This window comes from Callionymus lyra, chromosome 3, assembly GCF_982586985.1.
Source record: "Callionymus lyra chromosome 3, fCalLyr1.hap1.1, whole genome shotgun sequence".
NCBI lineage: Eukaryota > Metazoa > Chordata > Actinopteri > Syngnathiformes > Callionymidae > Callionymus > Callionymus lyra.
The window spans coordinates 12,056,420-12,075,964 of record NC_141820.1 but is presented as its reverse complement, the minus strand read 5'-3'; the positions used below and the strand labels follow the sequence as shown (position 1 = coordinate 12,075,964).

Here is a 19,545-nt window from a genome sequence, read left to right as displayed (position 1 = left end):
TCTCAAAATGTTGCTTATTTAAAACTATGTTTGTATCTTATTGGAAAGTCTTAAGTTTGTACATTTTGGGTGAAAAGGCTTCCTTCAGTTCACTCAGGTTTCCTCCCACAGTCCACAAGCTTAAAGCCATTTATTGATGGATCTAAAATATGTGCGTGTCCGTTAGTGACCTTGAATAAAAATATAATATGACATGGCCAGAACTATATTGAAAGTACATGGTAGTGATGTGTTGACGAGGCTTCATGAAACAGCCATCATGATACAGTGTCTTCATTTCCAAAGACCACTAGATGTCACTCTCAGTTTGAAAACGTTGCCAGGTTTCATTGAATTAGTAGATCAGAGTCAAAGATTATAAAGCAGAGAGCGATATCTAGTGGTCGTTCAAAATGAAGACACTGTATCATGATACTTCATCATCTGTTTCATGAAGCCTCTTGATGCATCATGATACAGTGTCTTCATTTAACTAGATGTCACTCACTAATTCAATGAAACCTGGCATCAAACTGAGAGTGACATCTAGTGGTCTTTCAAAATAAAGAAACTGTATCATGATACCTCATCAGCTGTTTCATGAAGCTTCATCATCAGTAGGCGCAGATTGGACCGGCCTACCACAAGTCAGATAAACCTCAAGAATCCAAAAGTACGTCCATTGATTTTGACTGAAATATTTGCTTGGATCAAATTAAACTTATTAAATGTGTGGGTTTATGAGGTAATGTTATGTATTAAAAAGGGTAATAACAGGGAATATATTTAGAAGAATTCACTTGACACGCTTTACCTTCATCACTCATTTCCTGCCTGAACGATCAACAGAGGCCCCGGCTTTTCCCAGAAACCCTCTGGTTGGATTTGCATTAGTCTTTACTTTCGAGGAACTTCTGGTGCGGGGCGGGCGGAAGATTTGTCGTTAATGTCGGCTTATTTTAGCAAATACATAAACGGTAACGCATTTGTCGACATGTTTTTGATATTTTTGCAAACGATGGAGTGCAGCGTGAAAACAGGAAGAACAGGAGGAAACAAAAGAGGAGTGAAGTGCGGGGCGGCCGCCTGCTGGCGGAGCTGCACCCCGTTACGTAACCCGGGTCATCTCTTCCCTCCGCCGCCGTTGCCATGGGGAGGGATGAAGGGGGGTGGGAGGGTGGGGGGGTTTCTCAGCAGCCAGACCAGGAGAGAGGAATTTTAAGTCCCCACCATCTTCCCCCTCCGACGGCAACACTCCCGCAGGAACTAAGCTGATTTGTAAATCCTGCTGCTTCTATTTATAGAACCGGGAACAAGAGAAGAATGGAGTTGGGGAAAAAAAACAAAAAAAAAACGAGGGGATGTCGCCGGTTCATATGTTTTTTTTTTACGATAAAACAACATCCTGGCTTCCCGAAGGGATCCAAAAAACGTGTCTGTGTGTGTCTGTGTGTGTGTGTGTGTGTGTATGTGTGTGTGTGTGTGTGTGTGTGTGTGTGTGTGTGTGTGTGTGTGTGTGTGTGTGTGTGTGTGTGGGAACCCGCAGGGTGTCGATGCGTGACTCATGCTGTAGTTCAGGTGTGCCCTAGTTCAATGGAACGCAGCCGCAGATTCATCAGTCGTTTCCATACACGCAGCATGAGTCAGTCGTGAGTGTTATTGTTTCACGTTGTTGTCATTTCCCAGCCAGCCGGGGCGATGCATGTACGAGCTGTACAGAATGCATCCGACGTTCTCTCGTTAGGTAACGTTCGGTAAAATACTGGAGCGGGTTGATTAAAATAATGCGATGAGTCTTTGTTAAAGTCGTCGATATTATATGTTATAAGCAGTCAATGATAATATGATGATAAAATCTGATTTAAAGATTGACACGTGTAACCTTTTGCCAAGAAAATGTATAAAGATCATGGAATGTTTCTTCAGGCAAAATGCTGAGAAACTAATATATACTGTATATACACACACACACACAACTTCACAATACCACACACACATACATCGGATACTGGAGCTGTACTTGTAAACGTTATTAAGATATTTCAATTTTCATCATTATTGACTTCCCCCCCCAAAAAAAACAAAAAACTGATGATCTCCTAAGTAGTTCTCAACAGGTGGGTCAGGACGGACAAGTTTATTTTTTGTAAGTGTAAGAAAATATTGGTTCACTTTAACATCAACATCTTTTTTTTTCTCTACACAATAACGTAAGAATATTCATCAGTATTAGGGATGTGTATTGGCAAGAATCTGGCGTGTAGATAAATATTACGATACACGGGTACGGTAACGATACCATATATTGTGGTACTGTAAGTAAGTAAGTAAGTAATGGTTATTTCTAAAGAAGTAACAAGGATATATTATGTTTGCAGTATTTACAGACCACATGACTCTTGACTATGTCGTAACTTCTTTCATTTGTTTTTGAAACCAAAATATGTCCAAACACCTGCTTTAAAAGCTGCTGGAGTCACTGTATCCTCTCGTCCTCAGTCATCACTGGGATCTTGCAGCTGACGACCAATTGACTGCTGACATCAATCGGCCGAAAGTTTAATTGCATCACAAAAAACTAACATGGCATGAATATATGTAATTGGTAAATAAAACGCTTAAATAAACTTTATTGAACTGTAAAGCATTAAAGAACTATGGAAAGACATAAAATATGATTTTCAAGCCAGAGAAATGAAACAGTTATCTCAAATATCAAAATACAGTATTGTCGAAAAGAGTACCGCGATATTATCCATATAGATATTTTCTAACACGCCTGAACTTCAATTTATTTATTTTTATTATTAACAATTGACATATTCACTTATTTTATTCTGTATTTCTTCTCTTGTGAAATAAAGGATAAGATAATTATTTAAAAGAAACCTCAAGAAATCCTACAGTATCGCAATATATCGCATCATTGCCTCTGCATCGTGATATGTAACTTATCTTTAAATTCTAGTTTACAGTGAGGCGTAGATGTGCATGAAACTGGTTTGCTTCATATTTAACGGATAGACTTTTACACTGTAAAACAAGGAAAGTCAGTCAAACATTCACTTATTTAGACGGAAGTGCAGACGAGGAGACGGCGGATCTTAAAGCCAGACCAGTTGAAAAACCTCCTCCCTAAACAATCCCTCGACCGGTGAGTGATAAACAGATTTGCTCTTCTCACCCCCGAACATCTGTCCACCACAGCAGCAGAACGACCTCCTCCCTCCCTCCCCTTGTCAAGGTCGCCTGAAGGTAAAAACCGTGGAACTCAGAATGATTCTTTTTTTTTTCCCACCGACTCACCGCAGACAGGAGCGTTTAATGCCCCTGATGTGTGCGGAATTTAAATAGTGACATTGAATTAATGACGCTGTGATCTATGATGTCGTGGCAGCAAAACCTGCCTCTATTAATACTAATAGCTGAACGAGCGTGTGATGAACATACAGCAGGGAAGAGAGACCCTCCGATGGCCTCATGAATCTATGCATGAGCCTCGCGTGGATGAACATGACAAAGACAACAAGAGCGATACAGTCTGAATGAACTTCCTTTTTTGTTTGTCCACCTCACAGCCAAGTGGACTCCAAACACAATCACAGCAGAAAAGCATGTTTATCTTTATAACAGTAAGTTAATGGAAAGTATGGTCGGATATTTTCATTGTCTGAGGCTCATTTAATCCTAATTATCTTTCTCATCCTTCGCCGGGATTTTTAATCTTAGTTGAACACTAATAATAATTGTTATTATGTCGCCTCCTTATGTTATGCTGAACCCTGGCATCGTCATAGGTCACTTATGTATAATAAGTGTCAATAATCAGTCATTTTCTACTCACCCTCCTGTCGACTAAGGGTCCAGAGTGATCAGTTATAGCCAAAAATGTTTGTTAATTTTAATATAGCAATTGGTGCCGAGTCGTCTTTGTCCTAAAAGACAAATTTAAAACATCCAAATACTTGCGTAGTGCTCGCCTTTAACGTCCATCTTGTATTGAAGCCTCAACAATAGAAATTGCAGAGAGAAATTCTATATTTTAAGTATATTTTTTAGTAAAGGATTCCAAGTTATCAGTGAATATTTTTTGTGATAGAAAATCGTTTGAATGAGAAAAATTTAAGCAGGAGCTTAGAGACTGGTAGCTTCTGCTAAATCAAGCTTAAAATATAGATTTTCTATTTTTGGAACATTTTCTCATGTCGAGACTTTAATTCAAGCAGTATGGAAGTATTTGGATGTTTATAAGTGTCTTTTTGGACAAAGATTAAAGACAAGTCAACTGAGCTTCAGTCACTACATCAAAATGAATAAACATTTTTGTCTATAACTCTAAAAAAGAACAGTTTATTTAGAAAATAATCCCAACCGTTGGTCGACCTGAGGGTGAGTAGAAAATGAGTGAAAACTATCACTTTAACCTTGAACATGAATCTATTTTTTCAAACCATAAATCAGGCCAAATTAAATGACTTGTTACCAACAAGATTGTCAAAAAAAAAAATTCTAATTGTATTTAGTACTCGTCTTGTGGCCCCTTTTTATTATGTTTTGCTTATTCAGTTAGTAGCTGTGAAGTCAATTGCTCCACACAGAGCTAACAAGTCGACAACTAAAACTTTTTTTTAACTAGTACTGGGCAGAAGAGAGCTCGCTTCAAAGACGGGGAAAGGTTGTTTTCTTTCTTTCCCCCAGAATCATTCTCGTTCCGTGCACACTCCAAAAGAAGGTTCTAGCAGTGGGACACGGGGACCAGCACCTGCAGACGAAAACCTCGCGCCGCTCAGTTTCCCTGGCAACCCTCTTGCATCGGAGCTTTTTTTTTCGCTTGCGCTACCCATTAAGCAATGCCAGCGTACGCACATGCAGCTGCACAGAAACAGAAAAGCCCCGCCAACACATCCGCTTTTTCTTTTTTTTTTTTTTCACAGAGCTCCACCAACTTAACTCGCCTCACATTTCCATTATGTTCATACAAAGACCCCTGGGATGGAGCCCCCCTCCCTCCGCACCCCCCATCCCTTCTCCCGCAGTGGCAGGTTGTGTTGCGGCATTTTCTTCCGTGTAAACAAAAAAAAAAAAAACCTCCCACCCCCTCAGTGTGTCACGTACCCAACCACCGTCACATCCCGTTCCAGCGTCAACACGGGCCCACCACCCACCACCGCAGGAAGAATTTCTTCCACTATTTTAAGTCTCTGTGTTGACGCGAGCAAATCCTGTCAGACCCCAACCTCATTTTTTTTTTACCCTCATCATAATCCAGGTCCCGATGTTCACCTTTCAGAGTTGCCAACATCAATGCGGCTCAACCAAGTTTCCACCAAGAGACACTGCAGGCTGCAAAAGCTCACCTGCGGAGGCAATGAGTGTGTGTGTGTGTAGGTGTGTGTGTGTGTGTGTGTGTTTGGACGAAGGTATGAGAGCAGCAATTACCAGAAGGTCAGCCTTCGTTAGCTCTAATTTAACTCAAGCCGCCTTGATTCCTTCACCAACGCTTCGAGACTAAATGTTTTTAAAGCCAAACAAGTTGGCCGCGTTTTTTGGACCCGACACGCAAACAGATGTGGAGGCTGGAGTGTTTGAGGACGGTTGAGAAACCGTTAAAAAAAAAGTTCATAAAATAAAAAAGTTGCTGCTGATGTATCCATGAAGTCAAGGAGCCAAACTTTAACTATGTTTGATCAAAGGCAGGACATGGGCAACCGTTTATTTTTATTTGGAGAGTTAAAATATTATCAAAGTTAGCATCTTAGCAATAGCATGTTGGAGCAGGGGCCCCTCAGTCTGTCCCGGCTACGTTTGGGAATGGAAGAAAGACGTCAGGGATTCCAATGCACGGCACTTAAGTGCATTACGATTGTCAAGAATTGACGATGGGCGGTGGTGGCGGCAAAAATGTCAAGCGGTAAACCTTGTGTATATTATTCCGAGCAAAACCTGCCCCTCAAAATGCAGGAAATAACATTTCAAAATGTCTAGATTTCATAATTTTCAAGAACCCAGACCCCCCTACGTCTATGATAACGTCACAAACATCTCGCCCCCCCCCGGCGATACGAAATTTCGTGCCGCTGCCTTCGATGGGTATATAGTGGTTCACCTTCTGCGGTCTCGCTTTGTCACAGATACATTGTTTTTTTGCATACAGTTCTGTGTGAAATAATAGGTCTGTGATACTAAATACTACTGTACAAGACAGCCGATTGTTTTGACTCGTGACCGGGGTCAGTAAACATCCGTGTTCTGCGTCTGTACTGTCGAAAGTATATCATGAAACAGGAAAATAATTTTCAACGTTACAGACGAGGGTGGGGAGGCAGCGCGGACAGAGGAGCTGTAAAATACTGTAGTGATCCAGAATGACGAGGCTATAGCGTTAATAACCGTCTGCTACAGTCGACGCCAAAACACGGACACGCTGTTCTCGTCTCGCGCCGTCCTAAACCAAAACAACTCCTTCTCTCTTGTACATTCAACCCGTAAACTAACACCCACTTCCACCCAACTGAGGCCAATCAAGGGTCGGCCCCGGGTCACCTTCTCTGACCCGAGTACAAGCCTGATTGTGAAACTAAACATAACTCTACAGTTACAGCATTTCACTTGGTGATTATTTATACAGAATTTAATGTTTGTTCAAATGATGCAGGTTTTTGAGAATGAATACATTTTGTGGGGGGTTCCAATTTTTTTACAAGGGTGTTCAGAACATGACCCTAATCAATAAATGCAGGGCCACTGCTTTCAGGGGTGGGTACAGATAATTGGAACACTTAAGGGTTCATGGATATGATAAAGGGGGCCTGAAGAAAATGGAATTACCTGTTGGTTCAGTAGTAAAGTTATTATTAACTGGAGCTCAAAGAGGGCCAGTCAGGGTCCTTCAAAGGGCCTTTAATGGCCCCTGAACTGCAGGATATTCAAATGTATACTTGTGTTTTGTCATCGAGCTTTTATCAATTCACATTTCCAAAACTGTTTCTCAGCAAAACGTAATAACAACACTATAGATCAATAAAAGATTAACTGTTTCTTAACCCTTGTTGTCTCTGGGTCAAGGTGACCTGAAGGCTTAAAAACAAGTGTGTTTGTGGTATCCCTTGTGTTGTCTCAGGGTCAAGGTGACCCGAAGGCTTAAAAACAAACGTGTTTGTGGTATGCCGTGTGTTGTCTCAGGGTCAAGGTGACCCGAAGGCTTAAAAACAAACGTGTTTGTGGTATGCCGTGTGTTGTCTCCGGGTCAAGGTGACCCGAAGGCTTAAAAACAAACGTGTTTGTGGTATGCCGTGTGTTATCTCCGGGTCAAGGTGACCCAAAGGCTTAAAAACAAACGTGTTTGGTGTATCCCTTGTGTTCTCTCCGGGTCAAGGTGAACCGAAGGCTTAAAAGCAAACGTGTTTGGGGTATCCATTTGTTGTCTCCGGGCCAAGGTGACCCTAAGGCTTGAAAAACAAACTTGTTTGTGGTATCCCTTGTGTCGTCTCTGGGTCAAGGTGACCCGAAGGCTTAAAAACAAGCATGTTATCCCTTGTGTTGTCTCAGGGTCAAGGTGACCTGAAGGCTTAAAAACAAACGTGTTTGGGGTATCCCTTGTGTTGTCTCCGGGTCAAGGTGACCCAAAGGCTTAAAAACAAACGTGTTTGTGGTATCCCTTGTGTCGTCTCTGGGTCAAGGTGAACGACCTCCAGATGCAGTGGTGGAGGTCATCCACCTTGACCCCTTAGACAACACAAGGGTTAAGGTCTGCTTCTGTCATCTAAAGGTTAAGGGTCACATTCATAAAGACGAACATTTGCAATAAAAACTTTAATTAGTGGGATATTTGGGGAGCTGACTGGACGTTAAGCTGGAATTCTGAGCAGTGAGTTGAGCAGCTGCTCCCTTTGACTCATCATTTCTTCGACGATCCGCTCGTAAAGAAGAACCCTCGGCGAGGTGACAGCCTCCGTCGGGTTGCCATCGCGCCGGAGCAGACATCCCTCAACGAGTTTCGTCTTGTCTGTTGTAGTTACTGTTGCTAAAAACCCTGGGTCGATTCCCGCCTCTGGGAGAGAAGTTCCCTTTGTGTAAATCTCGCTGCTTTCACACACACACACACACTGTAATTTGAAGGAACCTTTGCGGAAACACTGGTTTGGCCGCTTGAGCATGACACAACAAGTAAAAATCCATTCAGCCCGGCCAGGAAGTTTAACCCCTTCTTTGCTCCGCTTCCAAACCAAACCGCTGCCCTGCCTGAACAAATACTGGAACTTTATATACGAAGTATAAATAATCCCACTGAAGGTAAATGGGTTAGTGACCTAGTTTCATTTCAAACGGATCAAAAAGGTAGGTCAGAATACTTTTTTTTTGGAGAACTTTCCTAGGAAAATTGGAAGAGTCGAGCGCAGGACTTTCCTACAACATCATGGTGTCATAAGTTAAACATTTAAACAAAAACATCAAGAGTCCTCATGAAGAACTGTGGGAGATTTTATCGATTCTTTTTCGCAGCCTGTCGGATTTATCTCGTAACCGTGTCGTTCAATGTCGCTTCTGACCTGGAATATTTAACCACAGTTAGCGTCGAGGCGAAGCTTCGGAGTCGATTATTAACAGGAGCCTGTCCTGGTTTTGTTACGAATGACTGAGACGAGTGGAGAAAAAACATCTTGAGCTGATCTTTGTCAATTTTACGATGGAAATCTGAGCGGGATCCAAGCCGGGGCCCTCATAAATACAACGTTTGCACCTGCTAATCGTCCAATAAATGTGCTGCCCGAGCAAAAAAATCTCAGCACGGCAAAAGGAAATGGAATAAGGAAATTGACGGCGGAGGATGTTGGCAGGACTGGGGGGAGTCTGTCTAGGAGTCCCTGCTTTACGGGGTAAACACTTCCCACCTTGTTAAACATGAGCGTCTTTACACGGCAGTCGCTCGTTATTTATCACCCGGCATGTTCTCCAACGCAGGCCTGCTCAGTTTCACATCCCGAGCTGGAAGTGGCTGCGGAAGTCATGGTGAGAAATGGCAGACCTCCTCCAAGCAGCTCAGTTCCACCCACGTGATGGGATTTTAACCTTTATTACTCGTAATTGTCGTACGAATCTCAATCTTGACATGCATCGAATCCAAGATGCAGTAAGTCCCTCATCATGACCATGTTTTGAACGTATTACTTTATAAAGTTCTCCCCCGTCTGAAATCTGGGCGAACAAGAGGTTACGAGAGTCCATTATGACGTAATAATGGCTTCACTCCTCCACCAACCAGCTATAATAGGGCCCGCTTTGTTTATACAACGAGTCCCTAGTAGGAGGAGACTTCCCTGGGACCGATGATGTGGGGTGACAAACCTTGAGATTTGAGACACAACAGACACATACTGAAGATACAATAGAGTCCAAGATCTATTTAAGACACACTTAAATCAACACATTAGTTCTCTTTAAAATGAGAAGATTAAGAAAGATTATTGATGTTTTCAACTATATTATAGAAACTTTAATTTACAGTAGAACTCATGTCGAAGGAAATAAACTTTTTTGGGGAAAGGATAACAATCAAGATAATTATCATAAATTATCATAAAATGAAAAGACAAAATAAAGTAATGTAAATATACGTTTTGTTCTGCTTTTAACTGACAATGGTAAAATATTTTGGTTCCTTGTGTGACTGAGTTGGACAGCGAGTGACACGTCTCACTGTCTAATCCAGGATTTCATGTGAATTTGTTGATGAATCATTTCTAGTTCTGACCTCTTGCTGACCAATCTTGACCTCTGCGTCAGATGTATTTGTTCTTGGTCAATATCTGGGCTGACAGACTGTTGACAGGAATGATGCGGATCTGTCCTCAAACTACATGTCGGGCAAAAAAAGGTTTTGTTCTTCATGTCAATTGACATTCAAACTCACAAAATAATAAAAAAATAAAAAATCCACATTCTGGTGCAAAACCAGAGCTGCTGAGAAGAACAATTGTCTGAGAAAAGTAAACAGTCCAGAAAGGACAAGAGTTCCCAACTTCCTGCTTCGTTGACCACAAGTGCGTCACAACATTTCTTCCTGACACACTGAATAGAGCATGAAACTGCACCAAAACACACACACACACATATCTTCAATTATAATTTCGCTCAACTGCAAGTGAGTGAAAACCCAGAAGAGTAAATATTTGTTTGCATCTTCTCCGCTGGGACTTCCTTTTTCATCCTAAAGGTGTTCAACTAGAACCAACATGGATTCTGTCCTCGTAAATAGCTAAAAGTAAACAAATGTTTGCTCAATGTGGCCTTTAATCCAGACAGATTTCTGATGCTTAATCCTTAATGGGGGGTGACATGGGGGGGCTGGAGCCGATCCCAGGTTCTTCGGGCAAGAGGCGGGGGGACACCCTGGACAGAACGCCAGTCTTTCAAAGGACACACAAAGACAGACAACTATTCACTCACACACTTTAAGGACAATATCCCCAAGTTTCCAACCAACCTCTGTATGTTTTTGGACTGTGGGAGGAAAACGGAGTTCCCAGAGTTAACCCCCACAACATGGGGAGAACCCCGGTTTTTGTTAATATTTCTAAGCAAACATAATATTCCATCCAATGAAATCGAACAAGTGTTCCCCCTTCATAGTGAAACAAACCTCCTTCTGTGTCACGACTTGTTTGACCATTGGAGTCTCGGCCAATGATGCGTGGTCATGTGACGCTCAGAGGAACTATGGGGTTTCTGTGTCTTCCCAGGAAAAGGGAGATTCTCTATGGAGCATGTGATCACACGGCCCACAATTTAACATTTCTTCTTTTCTTTTTTTTTTGATGACAGACACGAGGGATCTGGGTCAAAAGGCAACAGAGAGGGAGGGAAAAAAAAAAAAAGTTATCCAGAGGTTAAGGAGGCGGTTGCGGCATGTGTTCGGATTCCCATGAGGATAAGGAGGCACGCCGGGGTCGGATCGTGACGTGTTTTTAATTCAACGTAGAAGTCGAGAACGAGATGGATCCGAAAACGTCGTGTTCTGGATATAAAGACTGGTCTGGAATTTGTCCTTCTAATGGTTTTCCTTCATCTTATACAATCATCACACAGCCAGGAAAATACTAGTTTCTAAAAAAAAAACGACCAAATATCTTCAAACCTGGTCAACAATGAGCTGTAAAATAATAAAACCTAAACATGTTCTTCAGTGTGGAGCGACTTCTGCTGCCGGAGAAGCTGCAGCTTCACACCACACATGTGACGCTGCAAAGAAGCGCACGTGTGAAGCGCAAACGTCTGCTGACACCAGAATCTGTCACTTCTCAACATAACAGAAGAATCCACGGATGAGGAAAACGTGTAATGCTGGCAAATGTCGGGGAAAGACGCAGGATTTCCCATATGCTCGAGATGAACGTCTGACTTTTGAAGCGTTTGTTAATATTTGATTAATAGTTTTTTATTCAAATATACGAGTAGCTTAGTTTGATAACCTCTGGTTATGTTTTTAACGGCATTATGATGCCTTCGAGAAACATAACTTTCTCGACTCGTTTTTGTTTTTAATGTTGATAATGTGATAATAAATTCAAATATTAGTTATTTACTGGTGTCGAAATGCGTTGGTAGTACCGAGTATTGAAACATGCTACATCTTTCAGGGCCACACGCGTGATCAAAGGTTAATATTAATAATAAAAGGTGGATTTTCCTGATAATTTTCCTTAATAATATTAACCAAGGCTGCAAATTTAAACTCAAGATTTGTACTATGTGTAATGTTATTTTCTCTGTTAGAATTTATCTTAAAATATATTTTTTAAAAGCATCGTTCAGGTAACGTTATTGAATTGAAGGTATCGATATCTGTATTTGCGATTGATACCCAGACCTTGTGTCTATGCTTGCCGAAGACATTTCAAATGCTAGAAAAGGTATTCAATTAAATAAATACAGAACAATTGTATTGGAAATTAGCTGCTTTTTTTCTAGTTGTATAGCTGGGCTGGAAACAAATCCACTTTTTGCACACAACACTGCAGACTAGTGATGTGTTGATGAGGCTTCATGAAACAGATGATGAGGTATCATGATACAGTGTCTTCATTTTGAACGACCACTAGATGTCACTCTCTGCTTTATAATCTTTGGCTCTGCTCTACAAGTTAGTATATTTTAAACTGAGAGTGACATCTAGTGGTCTTTCAAAATGAAGACACTGTATCATGATACCTCATCAACTGTTTCATGAAGCCTCATCAACCCAACATTGCTGCAGACCTTAAGCATGTGGATACAAACTGAACAAGGCCACTTCTCCAAGTGAACTTGTTTAAAGTGCACTTTAAGACAGTGTACGTACTTGCCAAGTGCGCAAATTTTCAACAGGTAGTACTGTCTCAAATCAAAGACTGCTACTACACACTCGACAGCTTCTTCTACTATTTTTTAACACGTTGAAACACTATCACCAACACTTGACAGCACTTTTCACCAATTGAAACAAGTTATCAAGTCGTTTTTTTATTGTGTGATTACTGTTGTTGTGTTGTTTTGTGGTAAATTGAGTGTTTTCTCGAGACATTTACGTCGGTATCTGCTCTGAAGACGCGTCGTCAGTGACGTAGCTTTTTTTTTAGCGTCATCTACGTCACTAAAATGGCGGCTGTTAAGGGTGGAAAGTGTCCATCGATCCACACTCAATTTTCTGGTCGTTTGAGTGCGCCAATTGAGTGCTCATTGCGCACTACATTTTCGCACACTGCCCTTCGGGACGCACTTGTGGACACAAAATATTCAGTATAAGTGCAGCCCATTTTGGGACATTTTGAGATAGGAGCTTCATTGATGCTACTTAGCTTAGCCACGTAGCATCAAAGACACCGAACAGTGAACTCTGATTTTCCCGCCACAAGCATGTGAAACAACCAATCATCGATTTACTTCGGAAACAAAAGCCGCCAGAGAGATCCCTTCGTGTTGAAATCTCACCTTTTAGATTCTTCGGATTATTCTGCTTGGTGCGCGGCATCTTTTTCAGTTCACAGGAGCATCTTGGGAGAAGAGGGGTCTAACGGTGGTCCTTGAGACGAGCCGAGTCCTGAGCAGTAGTGGGGGCTCATCTAAGGAGAACAAACAAAAAAGAACATGGGAGTCAGAATCAGTGGAACTGTGGAGGCCTTGTTTTGTAGTTCGGCAGCTGCCCTGCTCGTCCAGGACAGAGCGGCTGATTGAATTCAGCCCGAAGAACGCTTTCCAGAACCTTTGAGCTTGTGCGGGGAATACCAGGAGCAGATATAGGGAGCAGGTCTATGAAAAAAAACCCGGAGAGGGTCGACATGTTGTCGCTTTAAGGAGGCGTCTGATGGACGTGTCAGAGGTGATCTACAACACCAGCACTTGTCAACCGTCTCTCTCCGGATGATGAACGAGCGACACAACAAGTTCCTCCCGTGAGCTCGGGCGACGAGCGCTCCGGGCGACGCCGAGGTAATGTCGCAGTACGAGTCGCAGAGCAGACATCAAAACAACTGATGTGTTGATATTCAGGGCTCATTGCATACACTCTCTGACGCACAACTTGCGCGGCAATTAAACATTTGCGTCACCGTGCGGTCTTTACACCTAACAGTCTTCAGTTCATGGGGAGAGTTGGTTTTAATCCTTAGAACCGAAGTTATGTGACTATGTATTTTATCAAATACTAAAGAAAGAAATAAGTATCAAATTAGAAGTAGTCCATAGAGTCATGTGTTTTTTAAGAGACTAGACAAGCTTGATGGATGGATGGATGGATGGATGGATGGATGGATGGATGGACGGACGGACGGACGGACACATAGATAAATAGATATATAGATATATAGATATATAGATACATGGATAAATAGATACATAGATAAATAGATACATAGATAGATACATAGATAGATACATAAATATATACATAGATAGATACATAGATAAATAGATAGATAAATAGATAGATACATAGATAAATAGATACATAGATACATAGATAAATAGATAGATACATAGATACATAGATAGATACATAGATAAATAAATACATAGATAAATAGATACATAGTTAGATACATAGATAAATAGATACATAGATAAATAGATACATAGATACATAGATACATAGATAGATACATAGATAAATAAATACATAGATAAATAGATACATAGTTAGATACATAGATAAATAGATACATAGATAAATAGATACATAGATAAATAGATACATAGATACATAGATAGATACATAGATAAATAAATACATAGATAAATAGATACATAGTTAGATACATAGATAAATAGATACATAGATACATAGATAAATAGATACATAGATACATAGATACATAGATAGATAAATACATACATAGATACATATATACATACATACATAGATACATAGATTGTCTTTGTTATTTGTCTTTGATATATGTTCTTAATCTTTAGACTTAGATTGTATCATCTTGTTCCTTCTCTTTATTTCTCTTTGTTCTTATTTTATTTTTATTTATTTTTATGAATAATTGCTGTATTGCTGTGGCTAATTGGAAAAATACAATTTCAATAAAGTTCTACCTACCTAGAGTAGTGCAAGATGACACAAGAATTAACGTAGATTAATGTTGTTGTTTTTTTATGGTGACCTATAAAGATGTCAGCATTTAAGTTAAGATAAGCAACATCGATAAACAGGTGCAATACAAAATATTGAGGAATAAAACTGAGGATGAAGGAATGGAATTTGAAGGGAGAATGAGAAGATCATTTTTTGAGCCTCATTTTCCCTGAAATATGTTCGGCCGCACGACCAAAAATACGACGAAATGTTGGCGCCAAGATTCGCCTGCTGTATGTTGATAAAGAACGATGAACTCCAAACACCTCCGGACCTTCAGACGGGTACTGACCAAAGGGTTTTAAATTAAAGGGTTTGAGAATAAATCCATAGGTTGTGACAACATTGTGATTTTTTTGTCAATAAAAAAATGACATTGATTTGATCCTGGAAACTTAAAATCTCAATCTGCTTAAAAAAAAAAGCCAATAAAATGGGAAACAAGTTTTCTTCCGACACGGGTCCATAGTGCCGAGGACCATCGTCTAAAGCCCTCTAACAATCGGACCAGAATGTACACACAGGGTCGTCAGATGAATCACCTGACATTTAGAGTCCAGCCTGAACGCACCATTGTCACTAATCCATCCCTCAAGACGTCAGTAAAGATCAGCAGGGCTTTAGTCTATCGGTAAAAGGATCTGGAGAAAATTAACTCCGGGCCAAGACACCAGGGGTCAATGTGTGCGTCTAGATTTAACACATTTCTAACCAAATATTGTGGTTGTGAACCATGATCTGGATTTGTTGTTGCCTTAAACTGAAATGAGACACAAGTTTTCCGTCCTGCACACAAATAACTAAATAGATCGAGGTCGGATTGATCGTTGGAGTCGATACAGTGAAAGCCTTGGCATTTATAGTAAAAAAAACAAACACATCTGTTTAAATGATTTAAACGATCGCACAGGTTCTGACAGGAATACACACTCGAGCACAACAGATGCACCAACGTGGTTTTCTGGTGTTCAGTTTATTTGGTGCATCACCCCAAGCAACGTCAGTGGGAGCGGAGAGCGAGGATTTACTAGGAATTGAACCAACAACTTCTTTTCCATAGTCATTTTGGGCCAGACGAAAAAAATAAATTACATAATGAACAAAAAAAAACTACTTTGTTGACACATGGGAACATTTGGGGGAACTTTTTTTTTGCCACAGTTTGCTCGATTGTTATGAGGTCGTCGGTCACTGAACTGATATTTTAAAGATCTGGGCGTTTAAAGAGGAGTTTTTGTTAGTGACCACATCTCAACATTTACGTGAACAAGTAGTCACAGACCAGTGCTGTGGTAGCGCTCGGTACCGAACTTCGGTTCTTTCGTGGCACTGAACAAAACACTTCGGAGGTAACGTGTAAGGGCTGAACGATTCATCGCATTTGCAACATAATCGCGATTTTTATATAATACATGAAGTTTGTATGATTTATTATTGACTCGTGAATATAAATGTTTACGTCAAACTTTAAGCAGGTTTTTACAATCGTTTTTAGTATTTGCAGTGATTATTTTATGTTATATTTTATGTTAATCACAATATTTCGCTAAATAATCGCATTTATTCTTTAAGAATCTTAAGACGTTTCTATCTGTTCAGGCTTTTCCTTGATTTTCTGGAACTCCTGTTGTGTTATCAGTGTTATCTTGATCTTTAAAGTATATACTTTATTGAATATTGTTTTGATTGTTTAAGTGCTTTGTGACCCTGGTCTGGAAAAGCGCTATACAAATAAAAAATTACTTATTTATATTTTTTTCAATAATTGTTCACCTAGTACCTTGTATCAAACTAAGTTTCGTGTTTTGGAGCCAACGTTGAGTAACCAGAGGTTCAAATTTTTTATTGCTCTTTACTTTTTTGTACCAAATTAGTAAAGTCATTAAAATATATCCTTTTTTTTTTTTTTAAAGGAACTTCGCAGCTATATACATTTTTTCCAGATCTTTCCTTATGTAATATAATTCAATTGTAGTTAGAATAGATCTCATAAAATTGGTATCAAAAGTAAAAATTCTATCAAAGTGAAAGTATCATCATCAGCACAGGTATTAGACATTTTCGATTGACACCCAGTCCAAGGTTATGACCTTCAATGGCACTTTGCTGATGTTAGGGCTGGGAGTCGAACTTCGGTTCTTTTGTCGCACGAATATGCTTTGCTAGTGCCTAGTATTTGAAAGATGCTTCATCTTTTGGTGACAAGGCTCAATAAAAACTTGATAATGTGAGGATTTTTCTGAAGACGAAAGTGAAAGTTTAGCAGAAAATACGTCAGATTCATTTGTCACTTTTTGGCAAAGGGTTATTTTACACTGGAAAATTGTGTTTGTTTTTTTTTGTGTTACAAAATAGCTTGGAGTGAATATTAACCAAGGCTGCAACTCAAAATCTGTACTTTGTTTAATGTCTTTTAATTTTATATAAGATCAATGGATAAACTTTATTGATTCCCTCTGGAGAGAACAAGAACAAAGTGCAATAAAAATAAAGAACAAGATGACACAATCTAACCAAAGAAAAATAACAAAGACAAAGGAAACAAAGATGAACGCCTTCTGCCCCTTAACTCAGAATTAAACAATCTAATAGCACGAGGAATTAATGAGTCCCTGACTCTATTAGTGTTGCATCATGGGAGTAGCATTCATGCTGCTTCTCTGTTCACTGATGACAGGGTTCAGAGGATGACGACAGTAGTTTGTCCAGTGATCTCATTTATTGATTTTATGATCCCGTATTATGGTATGGAAGTGATATCCAGCCCCTGCATCTCTTCTATGACAGATGGATAAATTATAAATCCTGTGCTGTGTCTTAAATCGCATACTTCTCTTAGTATACTAGAAGTAAGTATGCATCAGGATAGTGTACGTACTAACTAGTACGCAAATTCTCCACAGATAGTATGTCTCAAATCAAACTCTGCTGCTACGCACTAACCCGAAAATGACGCGACAGCTTCTTCTTCTACTACCATTTAACGATAAACAACCAGCTGTAGGAACACTATCATCGCCACCTGCTGGCAGAACGTTTTGCAAGTTTGGAAGAAGAAATAAAGAAAACTTATGAGAATCAAAATATTGGCGAGATATTTACGCCGGTATCGGCACCGAAGACGTGTCATCCTACTACTGCTGCTGAAAATGCACCTGTAAGTATATTCATATATATATATATATATATATATATATATACAGTATATATATATATATTATATATATATATATGACGAAACTTCTGTTTACAACGTCACTAAGATGGCAGCCGTTCAGGGTAGATAGTGTCCATCGAACCATACTCAGTTTTGTGGGTGTTTTAGTACGACAATTTAGTGCACTAAATTTCGCATACTAAGAACTGAGACGCACTCACGCACTAAAACTACTAACTTCGAGTACGCAAGTACGCAAATTGAGACACAGCAACAGGAGATGAAGCTACCACCAGATCAAGCTAACACTGCACCATCGTTGGAAACTATTAAAAGCTGCAAACTTTCATGTCTTAAAAAAAAAGTCTCATGCGATTGTCTAGAATCGTGGTCGACGTCGCAGCTCGACATGCATTCGATCAACAGCTTTAAAAAAAAATTAAAAATACATTGGAAAGACAGTGGATGAAGATGACGACGACGGTCAGGAGAGAAACAACAACAACAATCTTGTGTGATTGATCAAATAAATCCGTGGAGCTCTGAGCTAAAATAAATAAATAAAAATAAAGCCACATCTATTGTGCAAACATGTTTTCCTGGACGCCTGCCTGCCCCCCTTACATCATCCCTGTGATGCCCCAGTCAAGCATCAACATCACTGCAGTAGAAAATACTGCCTTTGTTTTCCCTCACATCACCGTTATTACATAACACTTACTACAAGTGGATTTTTTCTCTCCCTCTCTCTCTCTCTCTCCTTCCTCTGCTACATGTGGCGCCACAACAATGACATCACCTTTAGAATTGAAGATAAACATCCATGATCAGCTCACCTGGGTCGCCTCAGATGTGGGGTGAAGGGGGGAAGAAAAAAGGAAAAAAAAAATAGGGGGGTTCGAGACTGAGAGAGCAAACACACCCTCTCATAAGGAAGAGTTGCAGGTGACTGATGAATGAATGGTTTTTCGCACCTGAGGAGCCGGTGTTACGTAAAAAAAAAACGTGGCGGGAGATGGTGGCGGGAGATGGTGGCGGGTCCCTGAACGCAACACCGGTGATGATGATGATGACGAGATATTAAAAACAAACAAAGCGTGGTGGTGGCATGTTTGCGCCCCTGTTGCTAACACGTGAACGCCCTGCGAAGAAAGGGAGGAGTCAGGGAAAACCCCTCGCTGTCTCTTCAGAATGGAACGCAGCCTTTTTTTTTTTTTTGCGCGAGCCCGAGAATGAACCCCCCCCCCCAACCCTCCGTGCCCCGGGTTTCAAAGGGGTGTCCCTCAAAAACACACCAACGAGAAAACAAACCTGCATACACACGGGGCAACACCACATTCGAGTGGGGAAGTTGTCACGAGAAAACACGAGTGGGACGCGGAGGATCCTCGACAGGAAAACACCCGAGAAATTTACTCACGTTATTGGTTTTATCCGCGCGTCTTTGGGGGAAGAAAAAGAAAAAAACGCAGCCGGGCTTCTTCGGGCTCTCCGTGTTTCCACCGCTTCTCCTTCTCCCTCACTTTCTATTGCAGGAAACCGACAGGCCCACTGACGTCACCGGGGGTCCCGTCTCCGCCCCCCGGCTGTGAAGAGTCCTCGGCGGGCGGAGGGGGGTGTCGACGGCCGCAGCGCCGAGTCCTTCTCTCTCCCGAAACACCCTTTTTTCTTTATTATAAACCTATCTTTTTCATCACAATCTAAACATAAACACCCTTTTTTTCACCTTAATTATTTTTTAAATGATTTACCAAGTCCTGATCCGGGCGCATGTCCACGGCCGCTGCTCGTGCGT

The 19,545-nt window shown here is 40.6% G+C and overlaps 1 protein-coding gene across 2 annotated transcripts in view; it reads right to left on the bottom strand.

The window, feature by feature from the left end:
- hivep1 (HIVEP zinc finger 1) overlaps positions 1-19,280 on the bottom strand; it is a 55,874-nt gene extending 36,594 nt beyond the window's left edge. The window contains exons 1-2 of one of the 2 annotated variants that reach the window (XM_087786457.1): positions 19,171-19,280; positions 12,946-13,076 (exon numbers count right to left, since the gene is read on the bottom strand). In XM_087786457.1, the coding sequence (XP_087642583.1) occupies positions 12,946-12,985 (40 nt within the window). In that variant the 5' untranslated portion in view covers positions 12,986-13,076; positions 19,171-19,280. The remainder of the gene's footprint in view (positions 1-12,945; positions 13,077-19,170) is intronic. The other variant, XM_087786458.1, reaches the window with a different exon arrangement.
- Positions 19,281-19,545: the final 265 nt, after the last annotated feature.